Here is a 23,396-nt window from a genome sequence, read left to right as displayed (position 1 = left end):
AAAGACTTAAAGTTTCCAATTACAGCTGGGAGAAATGCAAAAGGAAGCAGCACCCGCAAAACGAACTCTCAGGGCGTGGTTTGAGAAGGAGGGTGGTGTTTGCTCTTTTGCCCCATTGTGTTCTTTTTATATATGCTATTCTGTTAAAACGTCCAACTTTAAAATATTAAAGAGGTCAATATTGTTCATCAATTCCTTCAAGTTTGATATATGTGCTATAGCAATTTGCTGGAAGGTTTGAGATGTAATAAAACTGCATCTCATGCTCTCGCCATGAGCAGACAGAGCCATTAAACGCTGCCACTATCAGTGAGCATCCTTGAACTTTAAAGAGAAGGTGACTAAAGTCAGTCTCCACGTGCTAGACCATATTAAAGCCTCTCACCTTCAAAGAGAGAGACAGACAGAATTCACAAGCAGACCTCAAACAGATGCTTGTTTGTAATGTGTGACCTGTCTATATAAATGCTTTTGAAATCATCGGATCAATCAGACATGGGTGGCTTTTAATCTCCGTTTCAAGATGGGTACTGCTATTTTGTTTTCTTTATTGTTGTAACATTGGTCTGTAGTGTTTTGCTCGTGACGGTTTATATTGTATGCATAAAAGAGTGCTTTTTAAATAATAGATCATTTTGATCTCCTTGCTCTCTTGGGTAAATTAGTTTCAACATGTACATCATAAAATGACTTCAAAGTAATACAAACGGAAAAAAGATTCCCTGATGTAATTAAATGCAGACTTTGAATTTCATTTTTTTTTCAGTGGCGGAAATGTCTCGTATGGCTTATTAAATATAGACACACCTTATTAAATACCTTAATTAAAGTTCTAGAGGGGAATGCATAAACCCTCCACCGCTCTGACCACACCTAACTTAACACTGTGTATTCTCTTAATGCAAGCATCACTTAAAACACTGAATATCATATTTACACTCTTTATTTAGCATAAAATAGACATTTAAATCAGCTCTATATGAATGTAAAAAAAAAAACAGATGTATACACAATTAAGATAGACTAACAAAAGACTGAAGCACTTTCTTTCAAAACAGGGTTGACAAAAATATCTCAATTAAGTGCCAACTGCCTTATATTATTTACAGTATAATACAGTAATTTACTGCAATATTTAAGTTCCGCTGAGAAACAATTATATCTACTCTGCGATGTTGACACAAGAAAATGGAGGAAACCAGTTGAAAAACAGAGTATCCCATTCTAAGTCCTGCTTCCCTCAACCGCTCGTCGCTTAAGTCTGTTTTCCGCGTCTCTGAGCCTTGTGAAAGAAAATCCCTTTGAATGTTCATTCAGTGTCTCTGGCAAGTGTGCAGACTCCGTGAAGCCTTGCCGCCGTCTCCTCTTTGGTTTCTGCAGGACAGACCTTCTCCACAATCGCAACGCTGGAATATCTCTAAGCCATGGGTGCCTTTCCTCTTGTGCTTGGTGCAGACCTGGCCTTCTTTTAGGACGGGCTTGCAGATTTTGGACCAAAAGTGACGAGCGCAGCAGAGTCCCTCGGCACAATCTGATGACCTCAGACAGGTTTCTCCCTCCAGTCCTTTATTAACAAAATAACATCCATGAATATCATAACTGACTTGGCAAAAAATGGCACATTGATGATGCGTTAATGTAAACCTTATAAGCACGTCTTAAAACTGGACTGTAAACACATTTCAATATGCTGCAAAAGTCTTGCTTTTCACATCCACCCACATTCCTGAAATGTTTGTGCCTACACCCTTAAAAAAATAAAGGTGCCAGGAAGAACCAAAAAAGGGTTTTTCACAGCAATGCCATAGAAGAACCATTTTTCGTGAAAGGTTCTTTAAAGAAACACTTTTCTGCGCTACAAAGAACATTTTGTGAAATGGAAAGGTTCTTTGGTTTGATTAAATGTTCTTCATGGAACCATACATCCCACCAAAGAACTTATATTTTTAATAGTGAGTTAAAAAAAAAAAAAAAAAACACAGCCACAATTGGGTCAAAGGAACTTTATCTTAAAATGACCTGAAGCTATTCACAAAGCCAATAAAGTCAACATAGCATGGTGGTTAATCAAGTCTATTAGATATGTGAAGCATTGTTTACCTTTTTGCATATGGTTTTGTGGTAAACCTTGAGTCGCAACTTTTGGTGGCAGCACAAAAGTAGAGTTCTCCTGGGAGATGGACACAAACTCTTCCATTCCAATCTGCATGTCAGGATCATTTGGAAGACAAACTCCTAAAAGGGAGAGGTTAAATGTTAGCCAACATTGCTTGTGAATGGTTTAGCCTATACAGAAGTAAAGTGTTTTGGTAAGTTCGATCTTACCATTGCTGCAGTGGTTGCCAGGGCAGCACATCGCATCCCGGATGCAGCGCTTCCTGCGCTTCTTGCACTGGAGACAGACACCTCGAGACAGGAAGCAGAACTCCTCGCCACCGCATTCCTCATCACTCTCGCAGATCAGAGGCAGCTGGAGTTCAGAAATACACTATTAGTCTAACGACCACGAAGTAAAAGCAGCTGTCTCAATAACACGTGCTCGTTTATGTTCTTACCTGTGGTGTATCGATGGCGAAGTTCAGACTGCCGCTGTCCGCAGGTGACACACCCGGACTCGGGCTGACCGGGAGACTGGCACTCGCCACACCTGAGCCGATCTTAATAGCATTCGAGTTGAGCACCACAGAACCAGAGGATGCCACTTTGATGTAGCCCACAAGAAAGAGGCACGCGGTGGAGAACATGGCAATGTGCAGCATCGTCAGGGTCTGCTATTCCTTGGATGGAGGAAGTATTCCGGAGGTGAGCAGAGCTCTTCTGTGGTTCCTCATGAGCGCAAGACGCTTCATTTATACGCGCGCGGGGTTGTTTGCGCTCCCGCCCCTCGCTGAGAGTAACAAAGAGCTGGATGAAATTTCAAAGCGTTGTGTCATGAGCTGTCTGTCTATCAGTGTGTTTGTATGGACGTCTTCATGAGCTGCGATCAAACAGCCACCTCAACTCAGTAATAATGCTTATTTAATTCACATTTCACATTAATGGGGAAATCCGTCAAGCTGAGAGAAATATGAAGCTGAATTAAAAAAAAAAAAAAAAAAAAAAAAAAAAAACTATTATATTGTGTGTGTTTTATTCATATATATATATATATATATATATATATATATATATATATATATATATATATATATATATATATATATATATATATATATATATATATATATAGTGTAAGTGATGAAAAAGTCTCGACGTTCAAACATGTTTCATTTTTATTTTTTTATATAGTAGCCTAGGCTAGAGCTACGATGGTTTTGAATGAATACATTTACCATATAGGCTATTTAGAACTGGAATATTAATTTAATAATAATAATTAGCCTAAAATAAGTTTTACACGAAGTCTGATTATTTCATTAGCCTATTTAGAAAGCTGAACGATGCCAGTGGACATCTATCTACGCCTGAATATCCAGATTTATTTAATTTTTTTCCCCCATAGTGTAATAGTTTTTTTTACGATGAGTTTGTATATTCATGTTAGAAAGCAGTCTTTGACAGATTTAGCAGGACTGTCATAACCGTGATGGGCTCTTTGAAATGCGTTTGATTAAACAAGTGCAAAAGATCAAAGTGGATATGCAAATAAGAAGTGAGAAGTTTACCGAATTAATTATCATTCAGTCTGTGCTTTTAAACAAATAGTGCGTGATTAGCAATCTGAGATAAGAATGTGGCCTGGTTCATCTATTGATCTCTCTCTCTCTCTCTCTCTCTCTCTCTCTCTCTCTCTCTCTCTCTCTCTCTCTCTCTCTCTCTCTCTCTCTCTCTCTCTCTCGTGAACAGAATACAACAATTGCCTGATTAACCTCGCATTATAATCCAAATGACTTGAGAAACTTTATCAAAATATAACCTATAGGCAACATATTTTTGTCTGTTGAGTTGGTGATTTGAGCCAGTTCTACAGATCGCTGTCTAAACTGAGATCTGTTGCTGCATGAATAGATTGCTCATAAATTAAAACTATCAATAATAATGGGCCTAGTATAATATACGGCACTTTGGTGGGCAAAAAACTTCGCAAATGAGTTAACAATTTCAAAGTGTCTGTCTGCCCAATACTCCGGGATAACTCCCAAATCGACGTCTTTGATGTTGTTGACAGGGCCGGGTCACTTCTAATAGACGACCACAGGACAAACGCTCAATACACTTCATTAAACGTGAATTGGCAGGGTTCATCCCCATCCCTTTGTCTATTGGCTTTGTTTTAATTGTACATCCAAAGCCTACAGTGGTGTAAAATGAAGAACCCTTTGATGAGCTCAGATCAAACAGGACTGGAGCCCGTGTCTTAATCAGACTTCCACAGCGATGGCATTTTCGCAAACAGTCCATTTGCTCGGCTTTTAGCGGCTTTTTGTAGACATTCTAGGCTACTTAGCAAATTCATTTAGTGGGATGCCAGGTAATCCTGTTTTAAAATTCCTGATGAAAGCTCATTCAGGTCAGGGCCCTTACTCAGTATAGGCTACAGCGATAGATAATAATAATAATAATAATAATAATAATAATAATAATAATAATAATAATAATAATAATAATAGGCTAATAATAATAATAATAGGCTAATAATAATAATAATAATTTAGGCTACAATAAAAATAAATGGCACCAGTGTTCGAAAGGCCTATACAGAATAAATGAATGAACGAACGAACGAACGAACAAACGAATGAATGAATGAATGAATGAATGAATGAATGAATGAATGGTCGTATGCCTATTAGCTATAGGCCTATGTTATAGCCTAGCCTACTTTACGTTTGCCACCACGCAACTTAACTTGGCACATCAATTTAGGTTAATGTGCGTTCATTTTTCAGTTCATTGCAATGGATGAATAGTGATTCGGTTCTTTTTTGAATATGTCTCTTCAAAGACCCGAATCATTCTTTTACGATCTGACGTAGCCTAATTACTCTACCACTTAACGTAGCTTGCATGTCCTAACATGTTTGAATACCATATATGCATCTTGTTTATTACGCTTTTTCTTTTGATTAGCCTACGTTTTTTAAATGGTTAATTTTGTTATCCATTAATCAAGCCATGAACATGTTAATAACCATGCTGTAGCTACATTTATATAATTTACCATTTACCAACTCCATTTAGGCCTACTTGCAACTGTTACAACCCTTGATGTTTTTATGGTTTAATAAAATTATATTAAGACTGTTTACCGGTTTACTAACTGGCTGGAAAAAGATCCGACTCAAACGACATCGCTATTTTAGCTCAGATTTCAAAGTCGGAACTTGATAAAACAACACAAACTCTCCTCACCTAGATAAAAAGCAATGGCATTTGAAAGTGTTAATTAGATCATTTTATGTCATTGTGTGATTTCAAATGGTCGTGCGGGAGTCAGACATTCCTTCTCTCTTGAGGGAACAGTGTGTTATTCATTCTGCAGAAGGGATGCAAAGGTAGGTCGTTTACTTTCGTAGGTTGCTGTCCTGTCCTCCTTTGGTGTGAGTGTCGAAGCGGGGGGTTGATGCAGGTCCTCTGATGACTCTCCAAAACAAACTTGTTTCGCTGTTGATGCTTTGTCGGACTTCATGTTTGAAGTTGAGTGAGTTTACTGTAAGTATATGTAGCCCCATATATGGTAGCTAATATGGCAGCAATCTCTCCCAGTTATTCTGACATTTAGGCTAGCTTTAAATGACCATAACCCAATGTGATATGCATTTAATGTTTTCAGGACTTTTGTAAGATTGTTGGGTCTATTTATGTGTGTACATATTAAAAGCTTTATTGTTAAAATCACTTAGGCTATTAGTAGGCCTAGATGGGTCATCCCTCCATGAAACACTGTATATGTACCCCAATAAACATTTTTGAAGCATTTAACAGGCAATTTCTCGCCTCAAATCATGTTTTCTTAATTTAACTTTGAAATAAAGGGTATAATGAGCAATTTGAAGTATCAGTACATACATTAACATATTCTCTTTTACATAAAATAGGCTACAATTTAATGTGATACATATTTTTTATTTTTCATATTGAAACTTCAGTCCACCCTGTTACATCGGTGCTTTTTGCCTTGCTATGACTTGCTAGAAGTGACATTTAATTTACACTGTAAAAAAAAAAAAATTATAATAAAAATAAACTAGTGACTGATCACATTTACATTTTTCAGTTGGCCGAATTTAAATGATGTGAATTGATGCAATTTAATTCACAGAAATTCAATTCGGCCAACTGAAAACTGTAAATGTGATCAGTCACTAGAAAATTATTTTTTATTATTTTTTTAAATATTCATTTGGAGACCTGGATGTTTTATTTTTTACAGTTTAAGGGAAAGCAACTTTAACAACAAAAGCATTAAGCAAGCAGCATAAACTTTTCTAACCCTCCTTATCATTTTTATGCAACTGTAAAACAATTATTCCCTTGTTGTGTCAATTTGTACTGTTTTTTATATATCTATTCAAATTCCCTCTTAAATGTTAGTCTTCTGCTAGCATGTTGCTCTTTTCTTGCTATCAATATGGGCTTATTCAAAATTCCACCCTTATGTTCACCCTTCTGCATTGTAACATGGTGGACAAATGTCATAATGTGAATTTTGAAATGGTGGGTAAGGATTATTCTTTTATGATTGACATTTTTTTTCCTTCTGTCGAGGCTTAAAACATAATCGAGTTTTAAAGATTTTTTCGACAGCGTATGACTGTAAGAATGACCCCAGATATGCCACCGACTAATGCCTTTAGCTGTGAACTGGAGGTCAAAGATGTATTTTCTACCCCCTGGGTTTACATCTTTTGATGTCTTTAGGCCACAGTGCTTGAAAAGTTACCTTGCTCGTGTGTTATCTGTTGGGAAGAGGGGAGGGCAGATGTTTACAGAGCATTATCACCAGCTGATATGAGTCAGACCCTTCATAATACTAACACCTTCAGCTAAATCTTGTTTGTAGGACAAGATAGCAAATCTTGTTTGTAGGACATTCTGAACTTCTGAGCATAGCATGCGATGAAAACAGCAGCTTTAGGCAGAAGTATTTATTTGAAAGATGCTTTTATTGTAAGAAAAAGGCATATAAATCTCTGTACCTTTAAAAAAAAGAAGCCACAACTGATTAAGAACAACATTTGAGGTGTCTGACCTAGCCGTGCAGCATCAAAACAAGCGGGGTGAATTCTGAATGCCATTGTGTTAAGGCACTTTCAATAATGCCAAAAGATATATGGTGAGCACAGAATATCCATCTCGATAAGATAACAGAGGAAAACTAAAATAGCTGACCGATATTAGGAAAAACAAACCCCTAAACAATTGGACTGGTTTTACTCTGACAATAAATCTCTACAAATATCACAAAAATATTACCACTATGTGTATATGTGTATATATATATATATATATATATATATATATATATATATATATATATATATATATATATATATATATATATATATATATATATATATATATATATATATACATAAATATTTACCCCTGGTCCTACAATAAATACTATTACATAATTGGTTTTCCAGCACAGCACTTTGTGTTCAAGCTAGTTTAGACCACAGGCAGTCTTCTCATCATTGTTTAAATGAGTCAGGTAGAGTCTTGAATATGATTGGTGAACATGACGGAAGAAAAAAAAAATATATGTCTGGTGTCAATATTAGAGTTGAGTAGAGTTTTATCTGGGAAGCTGTGACTTGACAGCCCTTCCACTAGAGATGTATGGTGAGTATTTGAGTATAAAGCCTGCCCTCTGGTGGTGCACAAACGGCATTGAGTCTATTCAATATTTGAGTAGATGTCCAATGTCTTAAAACAAACACACAAAACCTTAGGATATAGTTCGGTCATTAATGAATAACTACACAGGAATAAACGAGTAACACAATTTTAACATTTTATTAACTAACAAAAAAACCTTAATCAATTATTAATCAATAACTACTATTTTCCACACCTTTCGGAGGATTACTAAGAGCTACGTATTCATGTGAATAATGCATAATTTACTCTAAAGTGAAGGTCATGGTAATTCACTGACTAAAGTGTTAACAAATCAATCAGAAGGAATTATTACCCAAAGCTTATAATGACTTCTGTCATTACTAGTGTTATCATGCTTTTCACTTTACAATACAATTGCTTTAGAATGATTTCGTAACCGTTACTACTGGGTTACCAAGATCTTCACGTTACAATTAATTATACATTATGCATTATTCACTGAACACGCAGAAGTTCTTAGTCCTCTTGGAGGTATGAAAAAAAGGATTGATTGGCTAAAAGTGAACTCCCCCATTCAACTGAGCGCTATCATTCGTTAATCAGAGTTTATTGTTCTATAATAAGTTACTAGACGGTTAATATTGTGTTACTCACTTGTTTGTGTAGTTATGACAAAACATTAGTGTTACCAAAAGAACAATCAGAACCTTCAAAAACATTCTGTTTCTCATACTACAAATAAAAAATATCCAGTCTAGAAATCTTTTAAAGAAGATTCTGAATAAAACATGAAATGGTTAGTTCACCCAAAAAAGACAATTCTCTCATTTACTCACCCTCATGTCGTTCCAAACCAGTATATCTTTCTTTTTTTCTGTGAACTCGACGAAATTTTTAAGTATGTTGGTAACCAAACACTTTGTTCCCATTGCCTTCCATTTTTTTTTTTTGTCCATATAATGTCAATGGAAACAAAAACCTTTTTTAAATTATCTTCTATGTTCCACTGCAGAAAGTAAAACATACCGGTTTGGAAGGACATAAGTCTGACAGAAGATTTATTTTTGGGTGGATTATCCTCTTTAAAGGAGTATTCATAAAAAAGGACAACATACTATATCTAGATCTATATCCACTACAGAAACTTTTTTAAAGGATGTGACTTTGGTGTGCTTCTGTCATAACTGTGTCATGAAATTAAAAGTAACCACAAACTAAAATCATTAGCAACATTATCAATACTCAGCTGAGATCATAGTCCTGTTTCTACTTATGATTCCATTTTAAGACCCAGATACAAAACCTGCAAATGCTGCTTGTGCAATCGGTCAAACAGAAAACAGCACAGAAAAAAATAGTAAGATGGGCTCATTTGTGAAACATAGGTGCCAGTCAGAATCCATATCTGAGGTCAAATATGAACTCCAGTCTTTATGATTAGGACGGTTATGGGAGTCATGGGGTGCGGCGGGCAGCTGGGACGCCCCAGTGGCACCGCAGTACAGAAGCATGGACGAAGGCAACTTGGTGTCACAGAGCTGGGCTAGACGTCTTCCGTTCTCCTCTTCGATCGTACCCTCAGGCTGACGAACCGCACGGGACGCTCCAGGACGGGGCATGTTACGACTTACAGTTTTAGAAATCAGTGTCCCATCCGGAATTGTCATCTGGAGGAGGGTCCTCGTTGTCCTCAGGAAAGCTATCAAAGTTACTGGTGTCAGTCGGGCTTGCGACCTAAGAGTTGTGTGAGCGGAGGAAATGGGATGTTAGATGCACAAATATTAAACATTAATGTGAATGTCATAAACACAACTGTAAAAGAGCTCAAAAATGTTGTGTGGCTCCTGCATTGGTTATGCATTATTCCAGACTGATCTCATGAAATGGCGTATATTTGACACGCCAATTCGTATGCCATTTTGGCGTGCTATCAATATACAGTACATTAGTATTTAATTATTATATATAAATACGTCAGTTTTTATAGTAATTGCATTGTACAATACAATTATTTTTTTTTTAAATACATTACAGAGAAATATTATAATATAAATATTATTCTTATTTTATTATAATATTAATAACAATAACAACATATTTTTGGCCAAATTGTGCAGCAAAATGAAAATCTGTTTTGATGGCTGTGTTAATTTTTATGACAGTATTTACCAAAAGGAACAATGTAGTTATGTTTTGTCTCTTAATTCCTCTTCAAATGTACACTTATGAATCAAAAAAGATATTTTGCCCCCAAAAAAATGTGGATGTGGAAAACTCACGTCCGGAATAATTGGAGGTGTGAGAGTTCCTTTGCGCAGTCCTTCCCAGTTAAAGCCTTCAAACCATCTATGATGGAAAAATAGAATTAAGATCAGAATAAAGATCCTGCGTATGGTGCTATTTCCAGTTGTGTAACATACCATTCTTATAGGAATTAATAGATTTAAACAGCATAAGACAAAATATATAGTTGCTTTGACTTTAATGTTTTTATAAAAGTTTCAGTACTTTTCCAGACCTAAAAGCCACAATAAAAAAAAATTCCCAAATAATAAGAACATTACATTATAGTACTCACTTGTGTTTTTGGATATCTTTGACTCCATTTTTCAAGTTTCCTAGCCTCTCAGACGGATTGTCCCTGGGGGAAACAATATATTTTGGGGAAGAGATTAATTTATGGACCTGATTTTGAAAAAAAAAAACGGCCTTTTCCAAACCCAGATCCAATATATTTCCAATTAAGGATGTGTTCAAACCATGAGGTTTAAATATAAATGTGTGCTAGAGGTTAGCAACTTTGGAACAGCAGAACATGTTGGCTACATTCAGACTGCAGGTAAATGTAGCCTAAATCCAGCTTTTCTCAGATCTGTTTTTTTTTCATGACAGTGTGAACGGCACGGACCGCGTGGAATCTGATGTTTTCAAGTCCGATTTGTGCCAATTTCTAGCACCCTAGCGGCAGCAAATGTAATCTGCCGCGAGTGTCGTCTAGCAACTCTCAATACCCTTCTGAGCTGTAAACGCCAAACTCTTGTCGGGCCAATCACATCGTGTATAGAGTCAGCGGGCGGGGCCATAATGACGACGGCCGAGTTGCGTTTGCGTGCTTCTAGTAAACACAGAAACTGGCGAACGGCGGTCTTTCGATTCAGCTTTGACCGCGACTCTGGAAGACTTGGAGTTAAGCTTTTCTTTGAGAAAAGAACAAAGAACGGCATTGAAGTCGTTCTTAAAAAGGGAAGATGTGTTCGGAGTTTAGCCGACCGGATACGGCGAATGTTTAATCTATCAACGAGCTCCGTTTCACCTTCGTTGCTCTGGTTGGTCCAATTGCTTGCAGGCAGAGGGAGTTTGAAAGACAACCGTTTATCCCGCCCCTCGGATTGAGCCGTCAATGGTGAGTTTCCAGACCAAACATCTTGATGTGGGAAGTCTAGCCAATTTCATGTGTGGTACTAAATCTGATACAGGTCAGATGTTTTGCAATGCGACCTCTGTCTGAACACTCATATTCATGCTAATTTTACATCACTCTAAAGTAATATTTGTCCCAATTCTGCGTGTGTGGGTGTCACTTCAAATTTTACATACCCGCTATGTAACGGGTATAAGTTATCAAGACAGTTGCAAAAGGTAGTCAGTTGAAGGACAGTAATGTGTAAGAATTCATAAGATGGCCTATTACAGTGACAGCTCTATATGCAAACAAATCTGATGTTTAAAAAAAAAACTAATTTAATTTGATTCCCAGATACTGCCAAAGTGAATAACACACCACTGATCTGGGTACTGGGTACATGTTATCTTAACAGGTACTACTTATATCATATGCTTAACGTGTCACTCCGCTGTCGTCGACTGTCTGGTGCCATCTTGTGACTGAAACACTTAACCACCACGGGTTACAAGGGAAGAAGACTTCAAGGTGTTCACCAAAAAATTTAAATTAGCCCATGATTTACTCACCCTCAAGTCATCCTAGGTGTATATGACATTCTTCTTTCAGACTAATAAAATGAGAGTTATATTTAAAAAGTCCTGGCTAATCCAAGCATTTAATGGCAGTAGATGTAGCTCTGTTTTTGAAGTCCATAAAAAAATGCATCTGTCCGTCAAATAAGATGCTCCACACAGCTCCGGGGGGTTAATAAAGGCCTTATTGATGCAAATTGATGAGTTTGTGTAAGAAAAATATCCATATATTAAACTTTATAAAATAAAGTTTCGGCCAATTGCCTTCTGTATTCAATTTATGGGAAAAGTGTTGAAAGTGCCTCTGGTTGCAGATGTAGCGTAAGCATCTTGAAATGCGAGAAGGCACTTTCAACACTTTTTCCACGGAATGTGATCGGCCGGAACTTCAAGTTTTAATTTTTAAAAAAAAATTTTATACAAACACATCGCTTCAGAAGCCCCCAGAGCCGTGTGGAGCACGTCATTTAATGGACAGCTGTATTTTTTTATGGACTTTTTTATGGACAAAAACAGAGCTACAATTAACTAATTTTAATGCTTGGATTAGCCTGACTTTTTAAATATAACTCTATTTAAAACTCTATTTAAATAAAAATATATTTTTTCATCTGAAAGAAGACTGTCATTTACACCTAGGATGACTTGAGAGTGAGTAAATCATGGGCTAATTTTCATTTTTTTTGGAAGAACTAACCCTTTCAGCATTAATTTCAACATAAATGGTAAAAACAAATCTTCAGCAATAGATAAAGGCTTAAAGCAGTTTGGAACTGTTTTTCTTCGCGGAAGCTTTGTGTAAGAGGTAATAAAATATTTAAACTCAAGACAATATTTTAAGTCTAATTTACTTGAGACTAGTATCCGTGTAATCAGCGGGATAATGTAAACCCAGCTAGTTGTTTTTGCAGAATAAACCCCTTCAGAGCCACGCAAGACTGATCAGTCTGTCAGGGTTTATTCTGCGATAACAACCGGCTGAATATACATTATCCCTTACTTAAAAAACTCTGCTCTCTTTTTTCGCATCCTTGTCTTTGTACTTAATATTGCCTGTGTATTACCTCACAGGCTTCCTTGGCAGATCACACTGTAAATAAAACAGATCGTTTACTTTAATGTTCTCCATGTTTACTTCCATATAACAGCCTGCTGCGTGTAGTACGGGTCATTCAGGACCATGATCTGTTCACAATGGAAGCTGAAACTGGCCACATTTAAACAACAATGTGATCAGCTCTATATATATATATATATATATATATATATATATATATATATATATATATATATATATATATATATATATATATATATATATATATATATATATATATATATATATATATATATATATATATATATATATTTATTTATTTATACATTTGCAGTATGATCGTAGCCTCTAAGTTTATTTAAAACTAAAAACGTATGTGTCAATAATTGTTCATAAATAAGCACATATTTCAAATGCACCCACCTGCATAGTTTTTTAATAAGATTGCCTGCATTTTTGGTGATCTTCTTTGGAAACTCTATCATGTCGATTCCTCTTAAAATGATATTATATGTCTTCATTGGATCTGGTCCTGAGAATGGTGGGCTGAAAAACAAATACACATCGGAGTCAACTTAGACACACAAACTGAAAACACTTTAGCTTTATTTGTAAAGACAAACAAGTTTTCAAACATAATGAAAAGAGAACTTGATTTACCTTCCAGTCAAGAGTTCATACATAAGAATTCCCAATGACCAGTAGTCTGCTGAGATGTCATGGCCTTTATTAAGAATGATCTCTGGTGCTACATACTCTGGTGTTCCACAGAAAGTCCATGTTTTTTTCCCAAATCCAATCTTTTTAGCAAAGCCAAAGTCCACCTACAAGAGACGAACGGAATCTTAATATCAAATTAACACCTACGCCGAAACTCTTAGTACATGTATGTTAGCCTTGAATTTCTTACTAAAAAGTTAATAAGAAAAAAGGTATGTACATTTAAAAATATCTCTCATTTTGGGTAAATGGACCAAAAGTATTGATGGCTAATTTTGCACTCAAGGGGGTATATAAATTGTCCAATCAGATGCTCTCTAGAAAGAGAAGTCCCTCCCCCCTGATACCACTTGGCACTAACAGCAGTCTTTAAATTTCACCATCCTCACAATGTCATCTCATATTACAAAGGATCTTGAGATGTATACTCACAAGCTTAGCATATCCTCTGTGATCCAGAATGAGATTTTCCGGCTTTAAATCACGGTAGATAATTCCCTTGGAATGCAGGTAAGCGAATGCTTCGACCACACAGGCTGTATAAAACCGTGTAGTGGAGTCTTCAAATGATCCTCTACGGGTATAGATAAACAACCTGATGTTTTATTGGGTTTCTATTATTTAGACTGATTAGCAAGAAGAACAATTTGGCTACCTGTCTCTAAGAATGGTCCAAAGCTCTCCTCCTAGACAGGCTTCCATCAACATGTACAGATATTTGCTGTCTTTGAAAGTCCTGTACAACCTGAGGGAACACAACCACACAATTTTGTCAACCAATTTTAATTTTAGGATATGACCTTCAATGATGCTCTTAGGAGGTTTTAGCACCTACCTTACAATGAAGTCTGAATGAGCCTCCTGCATGATGTGTTTCTCAGAGCGGATGTGCTCCTGTTGCCGCGTATCCACGATGTGACGCTTTTTCAGAATCTTCATTGCAAATGTTTTGGTCTCTTCACTCTTGAGCTGTACCTGTGGACACCAAAGGCATACACAACATGAGCCCAGAAAAGGTGCCAATAAGCACATTTCCTATGGAAACTAGCCATAAAAACAAGTGCTAGTCCTCCTTAATATAGCACTTGAGTCATGGTCTATTTATGTGTTAAGGGTCCTCGAAATAGAGTGACGGAGAGAAGGAATTCTTCACATTGCGTCTCTATGAAGGCATTTGCATGTTCACTCGATCCTGTAGCTATCTAGCAAACGGATAGCACTAGCATTAATATCACTGCCCGGCGAAAGGCCATTTGTTTTTACTATGTTGCCGCATTGCCAGAAATAGGCGAGTGGAAAGGGGAATCCTCTTTCCAATGGGCTTTCCTTTGCAATAGAATCTGAGCCGCAATGCGGATTTCTGCCCTCCTCTCTATGTCAAAGTTTTTGTCATTTTCTACAGGAAGATTATCTATCTATCTATCTATCTATCTATCTATCTATCTATCTATCTATCTATCTATCTATCTATCTATCTATCTATCTATCTATCTATCTATCTATCTATCTATCTATCTATCTATCTATCTATCTATCTATCTATCTATCTATCTATCTATCTATCTATCAATCTATCTTTGTCTTTCTATCTATCTTTGTCAGTCAGTCAGTCAGTCAGTCTGTCTGTCTGTCTGTCTGTCTGTCTGTCTGTCTGTCTATCTATCTATCTATCTATCTATCTATCTATCTATCTATCTATCTATCTATCTATCTATCTATCTATCTCTGTCTGTCTTTCTGTCTGTCTGTCTGTCTATCTATCTATCTCTGTCTGTCTGTCTGTCTGTCTGTCTGTCTATCTATCTATCTATCTATCTATCTATCTATCTATCTATCTATCTATCTATCTATCTATCTATCTATCTATCTATCTATCTTTGTCTGTCTGTCTGTCTTTCTGTCTGTCTGTCTGTTTATCTATCTATCTATCTATCTATCTATCTATCTATCTATCTATCTATCTATCTATCTATCTATCTATCTATCTATCTATCTATCTATCTATCTATCTATCTATCTATCTATCTATCTATCTATCTATCTATCTATCTATCTTTGCCTGTCTGTCTGTTTATCTACCTATCTATCTATCTGTCTGTCTATCTATCTATCTATCTATCTATCTATCTATCTATCTATCTATCTATCTATCTGTCTATCTGTCTGTCTGTCTGTCTGTCTGTCTGTCTATCTATCTATCTATCTATCTATCTATCTATCTATCTATCTATCTATCTATCTATCATCGTCTTCTAGAACTTGTGTGGCATTAAGTCAGATGTCTGCCCTATTAGCTCTGTTGTGGAAAGTTACCCTGAATAGGATTCGAGCATTCCCAGAGCTGACCTGTCCTTTAGCACCGTACAGCATATGAGAGCTGATCATATTCCCTGCAGTGCACATTAGTAAAATGTATTTGTATTATCAGTTAAGAGAAGGTTTTGTTTTTGGCAGAAAAAGAATACCATAAGACAACAACGTCATATGCATTAAACTGTTCTCTTGCTGAAGTCACTAGTGCTTTTTTATAGGAGCTGATGTATTAGATTGCATTTTTTTATTATAGTTTTATTTACATGACAACATAAAACATGAGATGCACACATATAGAAGGTGGGCCATCCTACCAGCTCAACTCTTCCAAATCCTCCAACTCCCAAGGTGTCAATGATGTTGAAGTCCACCAGCTTCAGGTTGGAGAAGAAGGCATTCTCTGCCTCATATCTGCATTTTTTGAAGTGGAAAAAGGGAAACTTCTTAGAGGTTTGGATTGAGTATGTAATAGGGAATGTTGGAGCAGGAATTGGGGCAGGAATGCTGTTTATTCGCTCCCTCTCCTTTCTCTCCTTTACCGGGATAGGAAGTAGCTCACGCATTCTGGCCTCCTTGTGGTTTGACCAAATCAAATACTGTGAAATAGTTAAATGTACAATTCTCAAAAAGACCAGCAATATTGCAAAGATGAAATTGCAATATTTGGCTTGCAAGATGCAATATAGTCCTCGCCTCAAGAGCACGTATGGCAGAATAATAACAACAGTCTTTGTTCGAAAGTGGAGTTAAGGCGCCATTTCCAGGTTACATTTCGAGATTTGGGATGCAGTGCAGATCGAGTGTGGAGAAGGACAAAGCGATCCAGATTGGTGGAGTCTCTCTGCATCAATATTGGCCCGTGAAAGATCTTCTGGACACAAAGTTTGGATGCAGAAATACCCAAAGTTGTCACTGTCATCAGCAGAGACAGTACTAAAAGTCGAGCAAAGGTCCTCGCTGATTTGCTGAAAATCTCTCAAAGCAGGGGATCCTGTCCTAGTGCTAGCCCAGAGACAGAACGATTGACTGGTGAGACTAGTGCTGTCCTTGCTACTAAGTCACAGTCTGTGCCAAAACTGAGGTTGACTGTGTTCTCTATGTGAGTGCCAGTCTACTAACACTGCCTTGCCTGATCCAGCTTTATTTTTAGCATGTGAACTTGGCTTACGCTTCACCTAGTCAAAAAAAGGTTTCCCCGCTCTGCCCTCACATCTCTCCTTTAAGTTCAAATTTAACATGAGAAGGACACTGCTGTTGCGTAATTATGAGCCCGTTTACATGCTTTAGCACTGAGAAAGTGTGAACCTTTCAATTAAGATATAATAAAAGAAGTTTGCCTGTCCTGGAAATAAGTGCAATAGCGGGAAGAATGTATCTTTAGCCAACATGACATCATGACTTTGCGTAAACATACACGCCATTTTCTAAAGGCAAGTGGCGGGTTATCTGTACACATTTTGAGCTATCCGTGTGTGTCTACTTCGTGTGATTCCACGTGAATGTTTACGCTGAAACAAACCAACATCTCAGCATGTATATCTATGCCGTGTGATTCCGATTGTATGTCTACGCTGTGTGATTCCGCGCAAATGTCTATACGCCGAAACGAACCATTATGTGTGTGTGTGCCCACAATGTAAATGGATTTATAAACATACTAAATAGTTTTTTTGAAAATGTAAAATGCAGAATGTTTCTTGTGATGGGTAGGTTTAGGGGCAGGGGCAGTGTGTGTGCGTGTGTGTGTGTGTTTGTGTGTGTGATGGGTAGGTTTAGGGGTAGGGGTAGTGTAGGGGGATAGAATGAAATGGTGTTGATAAACACGCTAAATAGCGATTATGCGTCTTGATAGCACGCCAAAATGGCATACGAACTGGCGTGTCAAATATACGCCATTTCATGAGATCAGTCTGCTTTAGCTATAGATGGCATGCAAACTGTTGCAAACTGGAGATCATATGGGATAATCTTCAGTAATTGTACTTCACTAAACGTTTTGATGAATTTACTTGAGTACAAATCTAATCAATTCCAGGGGGAAAAACTGATTTATGAACCCCTTAAGATCGCAAAAACCTGTTACATATTTCACGGCAAAACATTTTGTGATTGTGTTACAATCAAGTGGCAACCTACTCTCTTGAAGCCAACACGGAAGTGACTTAAACTGCAATTCATCGACTGGCCGCCAGAGACAGGCTCCAAAAGGGTACAATCTCATTGAGCCCTATGATGAAATGCCCAACTTTACAGCAGAAAAAAACAACATGTTTATAGTCTGGTACAAATTGTGGTTATGGCTTATTTTGCCCTTCATGACAACTGTGAGGGGGGGATTTTCATCTTATTTTTATAACTCATTCATTTACATTATATAAAGCCTTAAAGTTCTGCATAATTAAGGGCGGTGGATTGCCGTTTGTCTGCTGTCTGTTAGTCATCGCGTCACTTAAGCTCCGCCCACGTCCCGCCTCTTTGCCCTTTGTCAGATATCAGGGAGTGATGCACGATGACATGCTGCCAAGAGGGGAACGGCCAGCTCGACCCCACATTACGCTTCAAAACTGCTCTTCAGAATCATATGGGTGACGTCACGGACACTACGTCCATACTTTTTTTTTGTTTTACAGTCAGTGGTTACAATTCTTGTCCTAAAGAAACTTGATCTGTCTGTCAAATCTCAAACAACTAAAAATCTGAAATGTATTTAATTTCATTCTTAATAGGCTTCAGTAAAACTTGTGAACTCTTGTGAACTGGACATTTACATAGGACAAATTACATTCAAAATTACATAATTACATGGTACCCAGACAAACCCTCTTCTCGCTCCAAACCTATACCCATATGGTGAATGTGAGGCAATATGTAAAGCGCTTTGGATGGCCATATGGTCTGTTGAAAGCGCTATATAAATGGAGTCCATTTACCATTTATATTACTTACTTTCTTCTACATCAAAGTAGATTATTTGAAGAATGGCCCATTTATCTAGCTAAAACCTGATAGTGCGCCCAAAGATGAATTTTGGTCCAAAGAGTTCAAACCAATGGAATCCCAATGGGAATAACTTTCATTGGACCAGAACATTCTGTGGAATATCTTATTTTGTGTTTCACAGAAGAAAGTCATAAAGGTTTGGAACCACATGAGGGTGAGCACAATAATATAATTTTGCAATACTTTTAACAAATTTAGATGGTAAAATGCTTAAAGTCTTGAGGTCAAAGTCTCAGTACAGCACAGAATCCCTTCTGTCACTTTAGAAGCTGGAAAACACCCTGGAGGAATACCACTGCTATTTGACACGGCAAGGACACAGTATCTGCACTAAGTTTCCACATTTAACTAAGACTCCATGGACAGTGGTACAACTGCTCTCTCCACCCTCTCCAACCTCTCCAGGCAACCAGAGGAACTCAGACCACAAGCTGTCTGCATAAGAACAACACACCACATACTGTAGTGACTTGGCTGTTTCTAGTTTGATAAATTAAACTGTATGGGCAATGGTTGTTTTATCGGGCACAGGCTACTGCAGGTAACTAAAAAGTACATTAAAATAAATTAACCATACTAAACAATCAACCAGTCAAATTAGTCAAGTTCCTATTAATTGTCATTCACTTTTTTTTCTTCTAATTTTCTTCTTCAAATCAGCCATTTTTACACAGGTGTCTCCAGCTACGGTTGTTTTTCATTAATATGGTTACAAGTATAACCCGTCAAGTGTTTGAGCTCCATATTTGGGCATAGGGGAGTGGGCTGGATTTCACATAAGCTGTTGACAGGTGATAAGTTAGGTGTGAGCTCTGAGAAGAGCTACTGAAAACTGCCGTCACACGGTCAACCAGAGTAATTTTCCACTACCCTAGCGAGAGCAGGGGTTACAGTGTGTTATGAAAACCCATATGTACTTATAACCCGTTCATGGGACAGTAAACATGTCCAGGGTACTGACTGAGAGGCATTGTCTGAAATATCCAGAGCCAGTTTACAGTACTTGGGTCTTAAAACTGGAAGAAATCATTTGATATAGGCTTTGTTCCAAACCTAGTGCACTGCCTTGTGGTCTACTGTTAAGGGCAGAATCCTAACTGAAATGCATTTGAGTGAATTGGAATGCACTACATTGGCAATCTTGTCTGTCAAGCAACTGATTTTGATTGAGTTTGGTTTTGCTAAGTTTTACTAAGTTAATTAGTTTTGCTAAACTAATGACAATAGTTACAGTGTGTTATGAAACCCCATATGTATGTGTGTATATATATATATATATATATATATATATATATATATATATATATATATATATATATATATCTTGAGAGAGAACATCAAATTCGCTGATTTCATTCAATTAATATTGATTTTCCTCCAATATATATATATATAAATGAGGAAAATCAACATTAATTTAATGAAATCAGCGTATATGATGTTCTCTCTCAAGATTTTCCGTTGTATTGACAATTCAACATCCAAAGATTTGGAAAATGAGAAAATGCAAATAGAGAAAGATATTTGCAGAAGTGGAGGAAATTAGTAAAAAGTCTATTAAAAATGCCCCTACCTCAAAAAGTCTTTTTTTTTTTCCTTGACAAAATGGCACTCAAAACAATCATTTAATCTCAACCAAAGTCCTTATCAAGGAAAGTATGTTCACTCGGATGCCATATTTGCAACGCCTCTGGACAGCTATTTTGGGCTTACAAAACCAAGTCCTTTCAATTTCAATGGGGGAATCCTGAAATCTCACCGCACAGTTAAATAATATCAACAAAATCTGACATAAACTGTCCTATAAATGTTGTTTCTTATGCTCAAATAGCGTTGAAAAAGCATATTTTTCAGGCTAGATGATCCAATGCGCATGCGCAGTCGTAAGCTTCTAACGGCAGCACGATTGACACAAAGACTTTACCAATCAGCAATTGGCTCTTTTACTTTAGAATGCGGGACTTCTGCAAGATAGCGCATTGCAGATTCTCCCATTAAAGGACAACTCCAGTGAGAAATTAACAGATGGTTACTGAGTAGATCGTTAATACCACTAACAAGGCTAAAAATAGCCTCACACTAACAGAGTAGCATAATGAGGGTCCCTATATGCAAACTGAAGGATTGAGAACTTTGTAAGTGTACAAACAGTTTAATAAGAAGATACTTTATAAAGACAGTGCATTACGCATTTACGGACAGGCGCCATCTTGGAAAACAGTCTCGACGAATCGATCCACGAACGCTGTGCTAAGTGATAACTGTGACTTGGAATCTCATATGGTCCGTTGTTTCCGGAAGAAAGCACTGAACGTGACAGAGAAAAATAAAAAATAAAAATGTCCTTGTAATTAAATTTCACAAACTTAATTCCAATCGACCACTTTACTTAGAACAGCGTTCGTGAATCAATTCGTCGAGACTGTTTTCCAAGATGTCGCATGTCCGTGAATGCGTAATGCACTGTGTTTATAAAGTATCTTCTTATTAAACTGTTTGTACACTTAAAAAGTTCTCAATCGTCCGATTTGCATGTAGGGACCCTCATTATGCTACCGTGTTAGTGTGAGGCTATTTTGAGCCTTGTTAGTGGTATTATACATATATATATAACTAGCGATTTAATTTTACTACCCTGTGCCCCATAGACAACCATTATAAGCTAAACTGTTTTTAGAGATAAAACTCTTTACATTCAAATTTCATGAAAACGTATCCCAGAGAAAGATCTAAAGATGTGTTAATTACCCCTGGGTGCATTTCTCACCAGAATAGTCCTCAGCTCTTCTCAGCTTGGGTTTTCTGAGTAACCAAGGCATGGTATGTGAATAGTACAGATTTTCACAGTTAAGGCATTAAGTACATTTTAGTGTGAAGTCAGAACAACCATTGGAATTCACAGTGTATGGACAAAGAAAACATTTTTCAAACCATCTTTTTTTCATAGAGAAAAGAAAGTCATGCAGGTTTGAAACAACACAATGGTGAGCAAACGAACACAGAACTGAAGTATCCTTTTAAAACGCTGCCTATCTGGCATGAACACCAGAGTTTTCAGGAGGAATGTTCTAGACCTTGACTGGCCTCCAGTCTCTCATAAAAAGCTGAAGACCAGTCACATTCCTCCATGCAGAAACGCCAGCCTTTCACCATATCCACTTCTGCTGTTACAGCTGTGAAAATAAGCCTTAAGTCCGAACTCTAGTTGGACCGCGGGCAGTTTCCTCAGGGGTCAGTGGTTAGCTAAGAACGGCTGGGTGCTGGGGTTTGACCTCATAACCAACAAAGAAAAGATGGATGAAATGACAGAAAACAGCGTGCTGCGGGCGGCCTGCCCAGGTGTTCTCCACAATGCAGCATTTGACTACATTACATCCCCTTGACTTAAGATGACCTTTTTAAGTCTAGGCCAGCTCTTGTTGACTTGGTTCTTGTCACATTATATTTTACTCATTTAAGTTTGCACGTGTCTTACATGACCTATTTGACCACACTGGGACTTAAAAATGTTAAAATAATTCTGCAACAGTCCTTGTAAAATGTAAAATATCAAGTAACAAAAATTTAATTTAATAGACTGAAGCAAGCTAAATCCAGTACATGCATGTGACCACTGTACTATACATGTGAAATCTGATGCGCTTTAAAGCCACCAATGTACACTCGACTTGTTTAAGCTTGGATCATAAAGGTCAAACGGACAGAATTATACATACTGATATTTGCATTATATATATATATATATATATATATATATATATATATATATATATAATTTTTTTAATATATATCTGATTAACTGGATATTTTGATTAGAATGCTACTGTCAAAAACAATTGTCAACTGAACTCTCAGTGGGAATCATTGGTACAGTGCCGTTTATGGTAATACTATTCACCATTTGATTGAGAGATTTTTGTTACGCTTTAGTACAATAAAAAATATTATACATAATGCCTCAATGTAAAATGTAACTTCAGAAGTAAAACGCAAACATCAGGGTGAAAAGTTTATCAGCTTATGCAACAAGCATTACCTCTGGCTCATGTATCATTGGTATAATGGCCTGTTTTTTTTTCTTCGGCTGTTTTTAGATCTACATGCGAGGTCTCAGTCACATGAATCCTGACAGCATACTGACCTCGCACCAATCTCAGCTTTGTTCCTTCAACACCCTCTTCAGATAACATCTGTCATTATGATGTACGGGTGGTTTTTCTCCGGCTACAGCAGGACAGTAATAACGCATGACAGAAGAACGGCTTGGCAGTTTAACTGACTGACAAGGTCTTGCTTGTATAATTATTGTTAACTAAAAATAATGGCAACTCTTGGGGTGCAGTTCTCACTATTAACTAGATGCCTATTAGCATGCACTAGGATATTAGAAAGCACATTAATGCCTTATTCTGCATGACCATATTCTACATCCCTTAATCCTACCCAATACCTAAACTTAAAGGGTTAGTTCACCCAAAAATATTTATTTATTTAATTAGGGGGGGGGGGGGGGGGGGGGTGAAATGCTGTTTCATGCATA

General features: G+C 37.1%; 2 protein-coding genes across 4 annotated transcripts in view; both read right to left on the bottom strand.

The window, feature by feature from the left end:
- Positions 1–993: 993 nt before the first annotated feature.
- Positions 994–2,996, bottom strand: dkk1b (dickkopf WNT signaling pathway inhibitor 1b). The gene is made up of 4 exons (XM_067429820.1): positions 2,556–2,996; positions 2,326–2,470; positions 2,101–2,235; positions 994–1,564 (listed from the first exon to the last, which is right to left on the bottom strand). The coding sequence occupies exons 1-4, from the start codon at positions 2,757–2,759 to the stop codon at positions 1,314–1,316; spliced, it is 735 nt and encodes a 244-aa protein (XP_067285921.1). The 5' UTR covers positions 2,760–2,996; the 3' UTR covers positions 994–1,313.
- A 4,541-nt stretch (positions 2,997–7,537) lies between these two features.
- The window catches only part of prkg1b (protein kinase cGMP-dependent 1b), a 242,337-nt gene continuing 226,478 nt past the window's right edge, over positions 7,538–23,396 (bottom strand). For all 3 annotated transcript variants that reach the window (XM_067430423.1, XM_067430422.1, XM_067430424.1), the window contains 9 exons: positions 16,171–16,267; positions 14,379–14,518; positions 14,199–14,288; positions 13,976–14,117; positions 13,484–13,647; positions 13,247–13,369; positions 10,367–10,429; positions 10,068–10,134; positions 7,538–9,522 (listed from right to left, as the gene is read on the bottom strand). In XM_067430423.1, coding sequence (XP_067286524.1) covers positions 9,424–9,522; positions 10,068–10,134; positions 10,367–10,429; positions 13,247–13,369; positions 13,484–13,647; positions 13,976–14,117; positions 14,199–14,288; positions 14,379–14,518; positions 16,171–16,267 — 985 coding nt within the window. In that variant the 3' untranslated portion in view covers positions 7,538–9,423. The remainder of the gene's footprint in view (positions 9,523–10,067; positions 10,135–10,366; positions 10,430–13,246; positions 13,370–13,483; positions 13,648–13,975; positions 14,118–14,198; positions 14,289–14,378; positions 14,519–16,170; positions 16,268–23,396) is intronic.

The sequence above is a fragment of the Pseudorasbora parva genome, chromosome 21 (genome assembly GCF_024679245.1).
Source record: "Pseudorasbora parva isolate DD20220531a chromosome 21, ASM2467924v1, whole genome shotgun sequence".
NCBI classification, from domain to species: domain Eukaryota; kingdom Metazoa; phylum Chordata; class Actinopteri; order Cypriniformes; family Gobionidae; genus Pseudorasbora; species Pseudorasbora parva.
This window is presented reverse-complemented; position numbering and strand designations above follow the sequence as displayed.

Coding starts and splice junctions, on each gene's coding strand:
- dkk1b (XM_067429820.1), bottom strand. CDS start 2,759: ATGCTGCACATTGCCATGTTCTCCACCGCGTGCCTCTTTCTTGTGGGC. Junction 2,471..2,555: donor TCGCCATCGATACACCACAG/GTAAGAACATAA, acceptor TCTGAACTCCAG/CTGCCTCTGATCTGCGAGAG. Junction 2,236..2,325: donor TGGCAACCACTGCAGCAATG/GTAAGATCGAAC, acceptor TCTCCCTTTTAG/GAGTTTGTCTTCCAAATGAT.